Raw genomic sequence first — 15,339 nt, forward strand, 5'->3', positions numbered from 1 at the left:
TCCTATTAAAGAAAATATACAAATTGTTTGTAGGATTCCTCATGGAGAAGGATTGTACTTCAAGAAATCCAAAAAAAAAAAAAAAAGATGAAGTCTTGATAGATGCTTATTGGACAAGCTCAAAAGTGGATAGAAGATCAGTTACCGGATATTATATCTTTGTGTGAAGAAATTTGGTCACTTTGAAAAGTAAAAAGCAATCAATTGTGTCTAAGAGTAGTGCTGAAATCAAATTGAGGGCGCTTGCTCAAGGAATATGTGAAGGAATATGCCGCAAAAGCATCTTATCAAAATTGAGTCACGTCTGAAGAACCAATGAAGGTCTGTTGACAACCATGCAACAATAAGTACTGCTAAAGACCCTATCTATCATGATCACATTAACATGTAGACATTGATCGACATTTCATCAAAGAAAACTTCAAAATAAAAGCATATCTCTTAACTACATACTCATCAAGATGCCGATTCTAGACATACATACCAAGGCTTTGTTCAAGAACATCTTCAATGCATTAAAAACCAAGCTAGATTTAGTTAACATTTACGATTCAACTTGAGAGGGAGTGTTGAACATAGGAATGTTTATTCTTTTTGTAATTACTAGTTCTTCCTTTGTGAAAATTTTCTATTTGAGTTATTTCATTTACTGTGAAACAACTCTTCTTTGACTGACTAACACAAAACTCATAAAAGTGAAATTTGTTTAGTCCTCCATCTGGCTATGATTTGAATTGGTATATCCTTCAATGCCATACTTTTGGTATACTATAACTTGATTCTCTTCCCACCATCTCTCTGCTTCCCTTTCCGAAAATCTTCTTCGACTGCAAACACAAAACCAGATAACTACGCTAAGTTAATCTGATAACACACAGATATCAGTATGATGCAATTAAATCACACACATATCGAAATCTTAGATATAACCAAATGTGTTGGGGTTAGAGCAAGTAATGTTTTCGGTTACATAACAAATTTATTTAAATTAGATTAACATTGTTCCCTATCCCAACTGCACTCCAATGATTCTAGAAAGTAATCACCCAATTTTGCAACCTTATTGAACTGCCGAAAAACTGGTACAATATTAAATATTTGACACAAAATGGCCAATAACATGCCCCTTTGCCAAAAAAAAATGAGTTAAATTACAAGTTTATTCCTTGATCAATAAATCCTTAAAGTTAAAATATATAATAGGTCTCCTTGCTTTCAATATTCTGTGCAATATATCCTTAAAGTTTAAAAAATGTCATTGAACTTTCAATTTTCTGTCTAATAAATCTTCTACCAATTCAACATCTTTTAAAATTCATAGACTTTCTTTTGTGTCAACTGAAATTCTAATATTTCAATGTTATGTCAAAGCTTGAATAGGTTAATCATTTTAAGCATAAATAATAAGTTGAAATGAATAAATGACAAATACCTGAATCTCACTCTCTTCAGCCCCTTGTGCCCACCTGGTAGACTTGTAAATGTAATATATACACCAGCTTCATACTGTTCCATCCATTCATCTTTCAAATAATTTGTACTTCCATTTTTCGCAGACGTTCGATTAGCAATCTCATCTGGATCTGTCGACTTACTAACGTGACGAAATGCATGTCTCCCATACGATGATTTGAATGTATTAGAGAAGACAATGGGAGAGTTGTATAAACTATCACCTATTAGTCTGTCTTTGGGCAATTGAACCTCAGGGGGTAAAGAAGTTGCAGCAGAAGGGGGCTGAAAATGGTCAAAGTTTGGGGAATCTGAATATACTGGTGTAACATGTGTTTTATTTGCATCAACTTCATCTTTTGCATCTTTTCGACCACTAACCTTCTCCGACATTGTATGAAGCTGCTAAAACGATAGCAGTTTTCCGATCAGATAACCGGTTAGGAAATGAATGTGTATAGCATGATCTATGTTCGAAAGTACATAAAGAAAGATATGAGAGAAATTACCCTAAGAGCCAAAGCCTTTATGATCTCCTTTGCTGCCTTACATTTGGCTGCTTCCTCCCTTGCAACAGACCAAGCTTCTTCAATCTTCTGTTGACATTTCTGCATCTTCTCGTCTCCATCATGACATTGTAGTTTGAGGTTCTTCACCTTTACGATAAAACAATTTAGTGAAAAATCCATTTTTCCAATGACAGCATCAAAACACAATGCAACGGAAAGAAATTGCATTGTTGGAAATAAGTTTAACCCCAAATGGAAGTTAGAAACTTCCAAAGTTGACCTGAAGACCAACAAAATTATAATCAAGTTTAAATTGACATACAAACTAATCCCCACCGCACAATTGCAGTTTATAGCCTTCAAATTTGATGGTATAACCATATCATATTCCATCTGCATCCAAATACGACATGACTTTATCGCTGAAAAACGAATGTCTTGAAGAGTTGTCAAATCTCAACTCTTAAGTACTTTGGAATCGAAATACAGAATAAAACTTAACAAATACTAATGACAGTTAGTTCAGGGAAGAAACTTGGCCAGTTCATGTAGATGCAAGAACAAATTTGCATGGTCAAGGTATGAATTGAATCTGAAATTATTAGACCAAGCGATGGAATAAGTGAATCACAAGCCGCAAATAACAGCACCAAGATGCACATATAGGCTGAGTACAGAAATATTGAAATGACGTAAGATAGCACGTATAAGAATACCTCAGTTCTTAGCCTCTGAACTTCTTCACTTAGCTTCTCACTGGATCCATACAAAAATCTATCAAGACTAATGGCACTTGAGTTGGGAGATTTTAGATCAACTAAAGCATTGACAGGTGTTTGATTCTGAGATGGAGAAATGAGACTTTTGGTGTTTTCACGATTGCACATTTTAAACGAAGCCGGGCACAAAACTTGTCCCCATCTTGGTATTCCACTGGACGAAAAAGAAAGTTGTTCTAAATGCTGTTGGTTTTCCCCTTGGTTTATGAATTTCCAATGAGACTGCATTTCATCAATATTTTGTTTTGTAGGTGACAGCAGTTGAGAATGCTTGGAACTCATACTTCTCTTATCTACTCTTTCAAAAGCGGATGCTTTCTGTTGCATCAATGAATTCTGTGTCCTTGTATTTTCTTGTTTTAGTGACCTATCCAAGTGAATACGTCTCTGTAAGTTGTTGAAGCATGGATTACAAACTCGGAAAGCTTTAGTTTTAACAGGCGCCAAAGCAGCATTTGTAGTCCTTTTACTGCTGCACATTCGGCAGAAATAGAGTCCACAGTGATAGCAATTATGCTTCTTCCTCGTAAACCCAAAAGGCAATTTACATCCATAACAAGAAGATTGGTCACTTGAAGTGATAGATCTGTGCAAGCAGATTGCAGCTGTGAAATTTGATCCACATGCTATACTTTCTACCTGCTTGTCTCCTAGAGCTTCAACAAAAGTAGGCAAATTCCTATCTTTGGAATCGCCCAAACCTAATTGTCCATGTGCACCATTTCCCCATGTATAAACACGTCCGGTTGATGTTAATGCGGCAACATGATAGCAACCTGATGATATGGCCTTGACAAACTCTTCTTTGAGCTTCCCTTCGGCTTCGACTATGGCTACTGACACATCCTTTGAACCCAAATTTCCTAGCTGTCCAGGTTCTAAACTTCCCATTGTATAAACTCTACCCAGATTCGTAAGCCCAACAGTCAACATTCGTCCACAAGAAACTTGGACAAAATCACAATCAACGAGCGGGGCAACACATGTTGGTAAGAGCTTACGCTCGTTATCAACATGGCCGAGCCTCCCTCTTTTACCATCACCCCATGTAAATAATTTCCCAACAGCACTCTTGAACTTGAAACGGTCAATCATGATATCAACAATAGCAGCAGTGTGCCATGATCCACACGCAACGGATTTTACAAACAAACCGTTTAAAGATTCAACCTCTTTTGGTTGAGAAAGGCTTAAAAGATTTCCATGTCCAAGAGCTCCAAATGTTCCATCTCCATATGTAAATAACCGCCCACAAGCTGAAACAACTGCAATATGCCAGTCTCCACAAGCAACATTGGATATGCTTATGCCATTCAGAGGACCAGAAAGTTTTTGAGGCAACCACTGACTTCTACTCTTCTGCTCACATTCAAAATCGGCACCGAACCTGCTGTCACCCCATGTATAAACTTCTCCAGCATTTGTCAGAGCACATGTCTGATATTCACCACATGCAACAGATTTAGCTGTGATCCCATTAAGCAAGTCAACTAGTTTCGGATGGTCGAAATCCATATTAATCTTATGCCCAAGTCTACCATACTTCCCTTCACCCCAACTGAAAATTTCCCCATGCTTGGTAACCAGGGCAGCATGTTTCCCTCCTAACGATATGCTTTCCACATCCAACATCATAGTAGACTCTAGAAGTTTTGGTAACAATGCATCCACAAGCATTCCTTTATAGCTAGCTGACCTTTCAGTTCCACCACCAATCAGCCCGCCTTCTATACCTTCTCCCCAAATCATGACATCCTTTAGAATGTTGTTCCTTTCGATACGTGGGGATGTATGAACAGGTGCAACAAATCTACTGAGCACATTCTTTTCATGAATCGTTTCATCTAATGATCCCCTATTAAGTGCATCAGGTTCAACAAGCGGAGTACATCGAGCAGAGATATCCCCTTCACTCTGTCCATCCGACGGATAGAAGCTATCAAAGGAATGAGATAAGCCATCAGAAAGGCATCTTTCTGAAAGTGAAAGAGTAGGACTGCCACACAAGCTGCGTACCTTCAAGCATAGTACATTTTAGTTGAAGTGCAGCACAAGAAAAACATTACACAAACTTTTCAAAAGATTTGAGTCGTAAACATCTCACAAAAAGTTTGTACTTCAATATAAAGGATAGGAGAGTATTGAATAAACAAAAAATTACAAACTGATTGTTGTATAATTTTACCCATTTCCCATCAACTAATCATGGTTGTAACAGTGCAGTGAACTGTCCAACAAATAATTATTTCAGGCCCAAAATATTTATGTCAATTATAGACTGTCAATTTTCGTTTGGAACGTCAAAATAACAATATAAGTTTGATTCAATAGCAACAAAAGTTCTCTTCTCTTGACAACTATGTCAGAACTTGCCTTCAGAAAATTATGAAGTACTGTGTTGATTAGATGGCAACTTCGACTTTGAACTAATATTTCTTTCCCATGTATGAATTGGACTATTTCAATCATAAATGATAGAATGAGTATCACTTTCACGTTCAGGTGAAGTGGATCAATGAAAAAAATTTTCGAGTTTAAATATTATAGTAAGGAAGTATAAGACTTGGGTAACTAAAACCTGCGGAAGGTCTGTAGTGTCCTCCAAAAGTCCTAGATTGTACTTTCTTCTAATAAAGCCAGCAGGGCTATTGGCACAAGATACAGGTCCTCTGTGATCCTTTAAACTAGTTAATGGCCTTGGATGGTGATTCCTTGATATTATAGATTTCAATCCCAAATACCAACAATCTGCCTGTGCTTTGTCTTTGCATGTCTGCATAACAGATGAAGTGAGAAGAGACAAAAGCAATCAATCAACATTATCTTTACCAGCCAAAAGCTCAAACAACAAAGCCTATAATCATGAAGAACAAGTTTACCAGAACAAGTGAACGCTCGCAATTAGCGTAAATGAGCGAAAAGGATTCGAGCTTCTTTGTGGGTTGTAATTGGTTTACAAGACTTGGCTGATTCCATAGAAATAATATGAATCTAAAGAGAAAAATGTTAAAATGCACAAGTTAAGAGGCATTGGGTTTTTATACTTACCAACATCTTTCCGGGAATAATTTTCATAACTGAGCTTAATCGCAATTGCTTTTCCTGGTTTCCAGAATACCAAACCAAGAATTTCTCGTCCTGAAATCAAGAAGATAATTTTTTTATTAAAAAAAAAGTTTGATTTCACCATTAATGCCGAGTATCATACAAATTAGAATCAGTATAAAAAAGTATTTAATCAATTATACTTTAGCAGCAAATAAAAAATAATCACAAATATAAAAGATAAAAGTTTTAAGATGGGTCAAAGAGGAAGGTTTATGATTTTATTTATTTGAACAAGTGAGGATCCATTTCCAACAACAGAATAAAAGTGTGCACTTTTTTTCCTTCTGTTTAATAATTATAAAATCTTTAAAAATATATAATTTGAAAAGTAACTTCCAAAGCATCATTGGCAACAAAGTTTGGTTCAATATTTTATTGTTAAACAGACATTAGAATACGCAAAGTTAAAGACTTGGACAAAAGTACAAAACAATGTAAAGTAAGAAGTTGAGAACTATAATGATGCTCAAGAACCTATAAACTTATCACTACTAAAATACACTGAACCAAAATGTTTAACAGCACAAGATCTAGAAAACAGAGAAATCAAACAAGTTCATCAAAAATGGTGAGTGCTTTTTTTTTTTCTTCTGCATTTAAAAAAGTAACATGGCACAAGAAACTATGATGGTGAGATAAAAATATCAACAACAATTCCCCCCCACATTAACAATCACAAGACTTCCGAAACTCCACGAGCTGAACCAGATGACGATTTTGACAGAGAAGTGAAACAATGTTGCAATTTTACATAATTTTCAACTGCTTCTGTAGATTCCTGAATGGCATCTCATCTAGTTTTTAAGAAGAAAACAGAAAAATGAACTATGCTGCCAGATCACACATTTCATAAAAGCACTCTCCATGTCATATATCGGTTTTTTATTATCTGGATCAATTTGCTCACATCTTGACTAATCTCACGAGCCAATTATCTGGCTCTACTAATGTTGAATATCCTTACCATGGAAAGCCTGAAAGGGTAAAATTTCGGTTTGCCTCTATGCCTAGACTTCAAAAGGTAGGCACCCTTCTTCATAGACAGAATTGCCTGCAAAATGAAACTTCAAATCATATTCTAATAGAGAGAACACAAAACAGCGCCTTCTACAAATTTGATTATTGTGCTCCATTTGCAACAATAAAGCATTAGATGGTTTTGCTTACATTATACCAAATACTTCAAAACAAAACTTGGCAAATGGCATTGCCATATGTTGGTTTTTTTATTAGCTCTATCCATTATATTTAACAATAAGAAGGAGAAAGAACATGGAATCCACAACTTAGCAACACTGTTTGCATTAAACAATGATAAAGATATTGTTATAAACATACATTTTAGACCATTGACTAATGTAAGCCAAATAAACACATGAGCTCCTCAAAATTTCATCATTTGAAAAGAGAAATGAACTCAATAAAAAGTGGGAATGCAAAGTTTCTTCAAAAGATAAGGTCAGTAAGAGCAATCAGTTTTCCTCAACGCTCCCAAAGAAACAAAAGGAGGAAATCATATTTCAAGAGAGAAATAGAAGACAAACCTGCTCCACTGCTCTGTCATGGAGAATTATTGACAAAGATTCTTCACCCATTTTGACCTTTCAACAAACAGTTTCCATACAGAAAAGGAAAGCAACCCAGAGAGGCAATTCCTGAGCTCACCAACAATAAAGAAGAAGAAAATAAAGCTTTACAGTACACAATGTGTTGAAATGAAATGAAGGGTGCATAAGAAATTGGCTCTTTTGCTTTGCTAAGAAGGTAAAGAAAAGGGGTTTTGTGTGTTTTGTTTGATTAAAGAAGCAATTTTGAAGGAATTAAAGAAATGGGGTTCGTGTTTTCTGAGTAAAAATTTGTGAGGAATGAATGAATGAATCTGTTCACTGTTGAGCCGTCTTGGGAAGTTTATTCACTTCGTTATTTGTGTAGAGTGGAAAATGGGGGAAGAAGGAAGAAAGGAGGGAAGCTTTTATTTTTTATTTTATTTTTAGTATTATTTTATTTTATTTTTAGAAGAAAAAGGATTTAGTAATATAAAACATAAATATTAAAATGGGAGAAAAGAAAAAAGGACTGAAAATCCAACTGCACGTGTAGAGCACATTACATGCATTTTTTTCCAGTTAAAAACTATTAGTTTTATATTTCCACGTGCTGTCTTGTCCTTTTCTCGTCTTTGTTTTTTCAAATGTATCTTATCGAAATAATATATATATATATATACACATATTTGGTAGAGAATAAAATCTATATAAATTATTGGACTATTTTAAAATAAAGAAAAATGAAGCAATTCATTTCTAAATATAATAAAATATTACTGTTTACATATATTGGTGATTATCCATCGCAGACAATAAAATTTTGTTATACTTAAAAATATTTTTAGTAATTTTATTATTTAAAATAATTACACTAAATTATTCATATTTAACTTGGTAAGGGTAAAGAGAAATACAAAAATTGAATTATCAAAGTGAGCAGAACTCGACAATAATTAACAAGTATAATATAATTTAATAATAACAAAAAATTGGAAGAAAGATGAATCAAATTGAGTATAATTCAATTGTAATTGACATATATTATATTCATTTAAGTTGAAGATTCAAATTTCTATATCTCATTTGTTGTACTAAAAAGGAAAAAAAACAAGAGAAATGTAATTATCAAACAACAAATTTAATAAGTTTTTTTTTTTTTTTTTTTGTAAAATATAAATTTTTCTCTTTTTTTTAAAAAAATGTGGATGTGTTTTTGAAAGTTGTGTGTAAGTATATACATTTTTCAGAGAGAAGTATATATATATATATCCTTTTGAGATAAAAGTGAGTATATATATATATATTCTTTTTTTACAATTTTGGAAAAGATGTTGGTACCTGCAATATTTTAGGAAAATGGTTTTTTTGTTAATTTTTTAAAGTTTCCAAAACTATAAGATGTGTACTTCAAAAAAATACACACAAAACTAAAAGATGAATATTTTGATTTAAAAATAAAAATCCAATAATTAAATAAACTTTCCTTTTGTTGTTTCCATCCACACTTCAACTTTTTCTCCCTAAAAAAGCTTGTGTTAGGCCCGATATGACAATTTTAATTCATAAGTTGGACAATGGATCCGAGAATTATGCCCATAAATGGAAAAATAATAGTGGAACATAATTGAAATTTTCAAATTTTATAATTGGCTCCTTTATTTATTTATTTATTTATTTATTTATATATATATATATATTTGACAATATGTGAAGTAGATTGACAATACAAATATTATATTAATATTAATTAAATTGTGTTCATTTTGATAATTTAGTTCTTATAATATTTTATTATTTATTTGTAACAATTTAATTGCATATAATTAAAATTTTAATCGATTCAACGTAGATATATATGATATACTCTATATTTGATATTTCAGTCATATTGACTTTAATTGTGTCATGGTGAATGTTGTTTATTTAATTATTTTGATTATTGCTTTTATTTTACGTTTCTGTTTTAAAGGATTTTGTTTTCAAATGATTAGTTTGATTGCAATGGTTCGATTTAAATTCGATGTTAGTTTTGTGTTATGTTTTTAAATTTTTGATCTCATTTTGAAGATATATTTTAATTGTATTTATTGTATTAACATATATATCAAAGATAAAGTATATCAATTAAATTGTTTCTATTTTCAAAATTTTGATATGATTTTGATAGTATATCAATTACATTTAATTTTGTATATAAGTTGTATATCGAATATAATCTGCATTCTATATATCAGTTAACTAATATATCAGATTTTGAAACAAACTTATTAATAATTTTGTTAATGTACTACATATGAAGTATACCATTCAAAATGAGATAAGAATCTCATTGATATTTTAATTATACATAGTATTAATTCAAAATGCATTTTAAATACATCATTACTACATCAATAATATATCATCATTTGTTCAAATTACAATATTGAGTATTAGTTTGGTGTATCAATAGTTTATCATTAATCATCAAAAATTATTTTAAATATATTGGTGTATTAATAGTATATCAATAGTCTAAAAATTTATTTCAAATATATCATTAGTGTATTAATAGTACATCAACATCCCTTTTAAGTATACTATTAATGTATCAATAGTCTATTAATACTCAGTCAAAATGTAATATTTTAAGTATATTAGTGGTGTACGATCATAATGCATCATCAATCATTCAAAACTTATTTATAGTATAACATTTATTTCATTAAAAACTAATTTCAATCAATATATCAATATTCATTCTAAATAAAATTTGAAGTATAACATTGAAAAGTAATATATCAACATTAATTTCAAGTATCATATTGGGATATCATTAATATATTAATGTTTCTTAAAAATACATTTGATCTGTTTTAAATTGAGTTTCAAGTATAACATTAGTATATTAGTAACTTATCAACATTATATTCATCCAGAATGATTACCAACCAGATGAATTAAATATTATAAGTTGGTGATAATACACTAAAACAAATGAATAAAAGTACTCAACACAAATAATAATAACAAATGTATTGAGTGATAATTTGGTATATAAAGAGTAAATCTGATATCAATTCTATAACTATAAAGTATATTAGATATTCTTTGTTATTTTTACTATTGTAAAAATAAAAAAATAAAAAAAACCATTGCTAAACTTTTATTTGTACAAAGTTTAAAGGGTTACAATTAAAATATTAAAATGAAACATTATATATCAAAATTCAACCATATAAAGGCTTATGAAGGGAGAAAAAAAAAGTCACAAAGTGGTTTGAGTGTGTGTTTTTATTAGCAGAAAAAATAGAATCTTTTGCATTTGAAAAAACTATGACCCTTTTTCAGAGGCAAAAATCTATCACTTTGATTAATGAGTCTTTCATTAATAAAAAATAATTTATCATTATTTTATAAGTACTTTTTTATTTACCAAATAAATTAATTTAAAAGCTAATAAAAAAATCTACGACTTTGATTAACTCTTGATTAACTTTCCTTAAAAATATAAAATGTAAACTAATAATTAGACAAAATTTATAACGTAAAAATGGCAAAAATTACGGAGGTTAAATTGATATACAATTATTATTAATCGAAATTGATATAAGCCCAAAAATTTAGGAGGTGTAATTTTTTTTTTTTTTTTTTTTTCCGTTCTCCACCTTTAAACCTTCTATTAAATGCAAATATAAAAAACATTGAAAAAAAATTTTGTTTTCAAATCAATGATGAAATTAAGCTTAATTTAAAAAAAAAAAAGAAAAAAAAGAAAACAAACCTCATTTTTCAATGTATATTATAAAGGTCTATGTAAATATTGATCCAATAACAGAAATTTAAAAAAGAAATGAAAAAAATAATTACAAAATAATATTTTAAAATGAGTCTTTTTAAATATAAGCAAAAATATTTAAAAATATTTACACTCTATAGTAAAAAGTTTCAAAAGTACATACACTTTTAGAACCTTTTACTATAAAATATAAATAGTTTTGAAATTTTCTATTTATAAGAATTTCCCGTGAAAAGTTCTAAAAAAGTTATTCTTCAATGATAGTTTTGAAACATTTATAAAAGTTGAGAGATAATATTGTTAATTTTAAAAGTATAAGGGTATATTGAAACAAAGGGAAAATTCAAGTGTATTTCTCATAATTAGCCTTTTTAAGTTCCATATGTTGTGGTCTTTTCTATGCACGGTGGAAAACGTCCATCAAAATCTCGAAATTTCGATCAAGATATATCTTGTCAAAATACTGACAAAATATCCATAAAAACAAGTAACTGATAGAAATATTAGGGGTAAATATCCTTTTTCTCGAAAATTCATGATTTATTGGCTATGTAACGTTTTATAAATATATCTCTAGCAGCTTAACAAAATTACGGTTTTATTGTGGAATTATCGTTGATATATTAATTGCTGAAATATCATGGAAATACTGCCCATATATTTCTAAAATATCACGGAGATGTTGTACTATTTTTCTCTATATGCTATTTTTAATATATTTTCTTCGATAATAAGCATTTCAAATGTGGTACTTTTTCTAATTTTCAACTTTAGTTTTCTCAAATTTCAGCTTTATTTTTAATAAGAACTTTTATTTTAAAAAAATGAATTTGAATAAACAACATGTATTTATTTTTAACTTCATTCAAATTTTTTTCATTTAATTTTTGTATCATTTTATCTCAAAACTGAATTAATGTGAGTTTTCTTTCTTTTACCACCAAAAATTTTCATTAAAAGAAACAAATTTTGGAAAAAAATCATATATTCAATTTTAACTTCGTTCAAATTTTTTCATATTATTTCACCTCAACATTCATTTCTAAGAAACAAATGGTTATATTTCCATTGAAAATATTTTTAAATATTTTTTATATTTAAAAAGACCCCAAATTTTAAACAGGAATAAGAATTTGAACTATGTAGTGATGATAAAAAATAATGTTGTAATCTAAATTTTCGAACTATGTTATTGCCACGTTATTTCATTTCTAAATTTCTGTAAAAGAAAATTATAAAGTATTTCTACTCAGAAAATTCAAGTATTTTTGAAACCATCAATAAACTTCAAAATATTTTTTATAATTAAACCAAAAATTAAAATTATTGAAACCCAGAAATGAAAATGAAATAGACAAATAGTTTAATAGAATGCTCATATTTTATTATTATATGAATAAATAAAGATGATTAAAAGGAGATGATGATTGTTGCAATGTAGTAGAGGACAGAAGTAAAGTGTGTATGTTTGACATTCCATACTCTCTGCTCTGTCCTCCGATCACTCCACAGTTTTGTTTGACCTTTTTTTTTTTTGCCCCTTTCTTTCCCCATTTTCAAATGGGTCTCTTTCTTATTCATAAATCTTTCAATTCTATAAATGCATTATAAAAATAAATTCTCTTTATTATAAATTTAATTATCAACCAACTTAAATCATACAATAATGTACATGTGTATGACTTTTAACTTCTTCCCTACCATTCTACTTTTTTATTTTTACCTATAATTTTAACTTTTATGATACATTTTCTAAGGGTTTTTTTTTTAATAAAAAAGAGTGACACACTTTTTCAAAAAAAAAAAAAAAAAAAAACCATGATTAAGATATCTTATGATTAAACTTGTTTTTTCTTTTTTAAATTTATATTTGTTTTTTAAAGGAATATTTGAGTTCTTAGTCAAAATCTAAAATAAAAAATAAATGATCAGGTTGGTTAACTTAACCAAACTTTACTTTAAAAAAAAAACAGAAAAAAAGAAGGAAAAAAAACTAGACCTTACTTAATAACTTCATTTTTTAATCCTTTTTTGAGATACTTTGATAACCAACCATCTCTTCTTTCTTTTCCCTTTTATAGAGAAGCTTACATATTATTCTTGTATTTGAAATCTATATCTTATCTTATTTAATTTTTCCTCCCAAAAATGTAAAAAAATAATTTGATGAGAAGAATATCATAAATATAGAATAAAGCTAAAATTATTGTATACATTTCCCTCTCATCATTCTCATTAAAAAAACAATTAAAATATTTTAAATAAAAAATAAGTAGAATTTACCGCATAACAAATAATGATTGAGAAATTTAATGAGAAGCATGAAAATAAGTATTGTGGGGAATGCACCTAAGTATTTTTTAGGTATATATATTATTACCAGCTATATAACTTTTCATTTCAATTTTCTTAATTATTTTATAAAGATAAAAACCTTTAAGAAAAAGGCGAACAAAAAGTTAAAAAGTAATATTCTTGTAACAATCATAATGTAAGCCTTTGATGGATCATCAGTACATTTGCCAAATGTTTCTTCTCATCACTTTTCATTATATATAATTTTGGACACTTGGATGGAATTTATAAATGGCTTTTTATGTCCAATGTGGAGCATAAGGGTCAAAAAGTTAGTTTTTTTTCCCCTTTTTTTCCCTTTCTTTCTTTCATTTATTATTTATTTAATTTTTTGTCGGTGAAAATTGAAGAGGTTAACAATTAAAAAAAAAAAAAAAGAATCTTTGGTCCAAGGCAAAAATTGTCAAAAGCTACTTTTTGAAACTACAGATTATCTTCTTTTTAAATGTAATTCATCACATGGGGGCTTGTTTTCTTTATTTTTAATTAAAAAAAGTTCAATAACCTTCTAATTAAAGATATATGTGTTATTAACTTGTTGAACTATTGTTGATCAGGTTGACTTATTTATTAATTTATTTATTTTGACTTTGCACTTTCAATACTATTTATATATTGAACTGGTTTTATGTACTTGATATTTTTTAATTTGTTCCTATTGTTTGAATTCATTTAATTATGTCTATTGATTTATTTTAATAAAATTGGTCACTTTGAAGAAAAATATAGTTACTAGAAAAAAATCTTAAATGTAGGCCACATTCATTTCTCGTGCAGTTTGGTCAATTTCCAATAAAAACTACTTAAAAGTAAAATGGAAAATATAAGAACCATACCTTAATAATTACTATATAGTTGAAAATTAAATTAATTCTCAAACTAAGCATAACTCAAATCTGTCACCTAGAGTCCAATAAATTTCAGCTTTCCGTTATTACAAAAGGGTAATTGAAAATGAAAAACATAGTGAAACGTGTTTTCTATTATGTGTTTCAAAAGTAACAAAAACAAAAAAACAAAAATCATCAAAGATTGGGTTGGCAAAAAAGAAAATTCAAGTCTCCAATTTCCTAATAATTTGATTTTTTATTTTTAGAAAGTAAAACATTGTTTTCAACTGCAAATGTTTATCCATGTTTTAAAAAAGTCGAGTCAAGTTTTACAAACTAAAAATAATTAATTTTTAATTTTTTGTTCGGTAACTATTTAGTTTTTTTATTTATAAACATTATTTCTATCTATTGATTGTTTCTGTTTGTTTTTTTTTTCTTTTTTGTTATGCACGAAGGGTTTTAAAACCATGTCAAGTTTGATAAACTAAAAATATTTTTTTAGAACTTATTATTGTTTTTTAAATTCAACCAAGAATTCACAAATATAATAAAACCATAGGGCAAAGAAGTCGGTAAGAATAAGCCAGCACAATTTTCAAAAACTAAAGACGAAAGATTAAATATTAAGATCTCATTTGATAATCATTTTGTTTTTAGTTTTATATGTGTTTGAAACTTATGCTTGTGCCTCCTATTTTCTCAATTATGATTTTTACCTTTTTTAATGCAACATTTGAATTATTCTTCGTCAAATTCTAAAAGCAAAAATAAATTTTATAAAACTGTTCTTTTAGACCCCATTTGGTAACTAATTCGCTTTTTTGTTTTTGAATTTTGAAAATTAAGTCTATTGTCTCTCAATTTCTTAGCATCTTTCTTAACTACAAAAGTTGAATTCTTAACCAAATTTTATAAACAAAAACAAGTTTTAGAAAGTTATTTTTTTAATTTTCAAAATTTGACTTTGTTTTTTTTTTT

General features: G+C 28.9%; 1 protein-coding gene across 2 annotated transcripts; it reads right to left on the reverse strand.

Annotated features, from left to right (window-relative positions):
- Window positions 1–440: 440 nt before the first annotated feature.
- Window positions 441–7,830, reverse strand: LOC120090190 (PH, RCC1 and FYVE domains-containing protein 1). 2 transcript variants are annotated; one of them, XM_039047723.1, is made up of 9 exons: window positions 7,393–7,830; window positions 6,813–6,899; window positions 5,789–5,878; window positions 5,620–5,706; window positions 5,319–5,513; window positions 2,678–4,756; window positions 1,962–2,108; window positions 1,433–1,854; window positions 441–827 (listed from the first exon to the last, which is right to left on the reverse strand). In XM_039047723.1, the coding sequence occupies exons 1-9, from the start codon at window positions 7,441–7,443 to the stop codon at window positions 707–709; spliced, it is 3,279 nt and encodes a 1,092-aa protein (XP_038903651.1). In that variant the 5' UTR covers window positions 7,444–7,830; the 3' UTR covers window positions 441–706. The 2 variants fall into 2 exon arrangements, with proteins under 2 accessions (XP_038903651.1, XP_038903652.1); XM_039047724.1 differs by lacking the exon at window positions 5,620–5,706.
- Between the last annotated feature and the right edge of the window lie 7,509 nt (window positions 7,831–15,339).

Source organism: Benincasa hispida, chromosome 11 (assembly GCF_009727055.1).
Source record: "Benincasa hispida cultivar B227 chromosome 11, ASM972705v1, whole genome shotgun sequence".
NCBI classification, from domain to species: domain Eukaryota; kingdom Viridiplantae; phylum Streptophyta; class Magnoliopsida; order Cucurbitales; family Cucurbitaceae; genus Benincasa; species Benincasa hispida.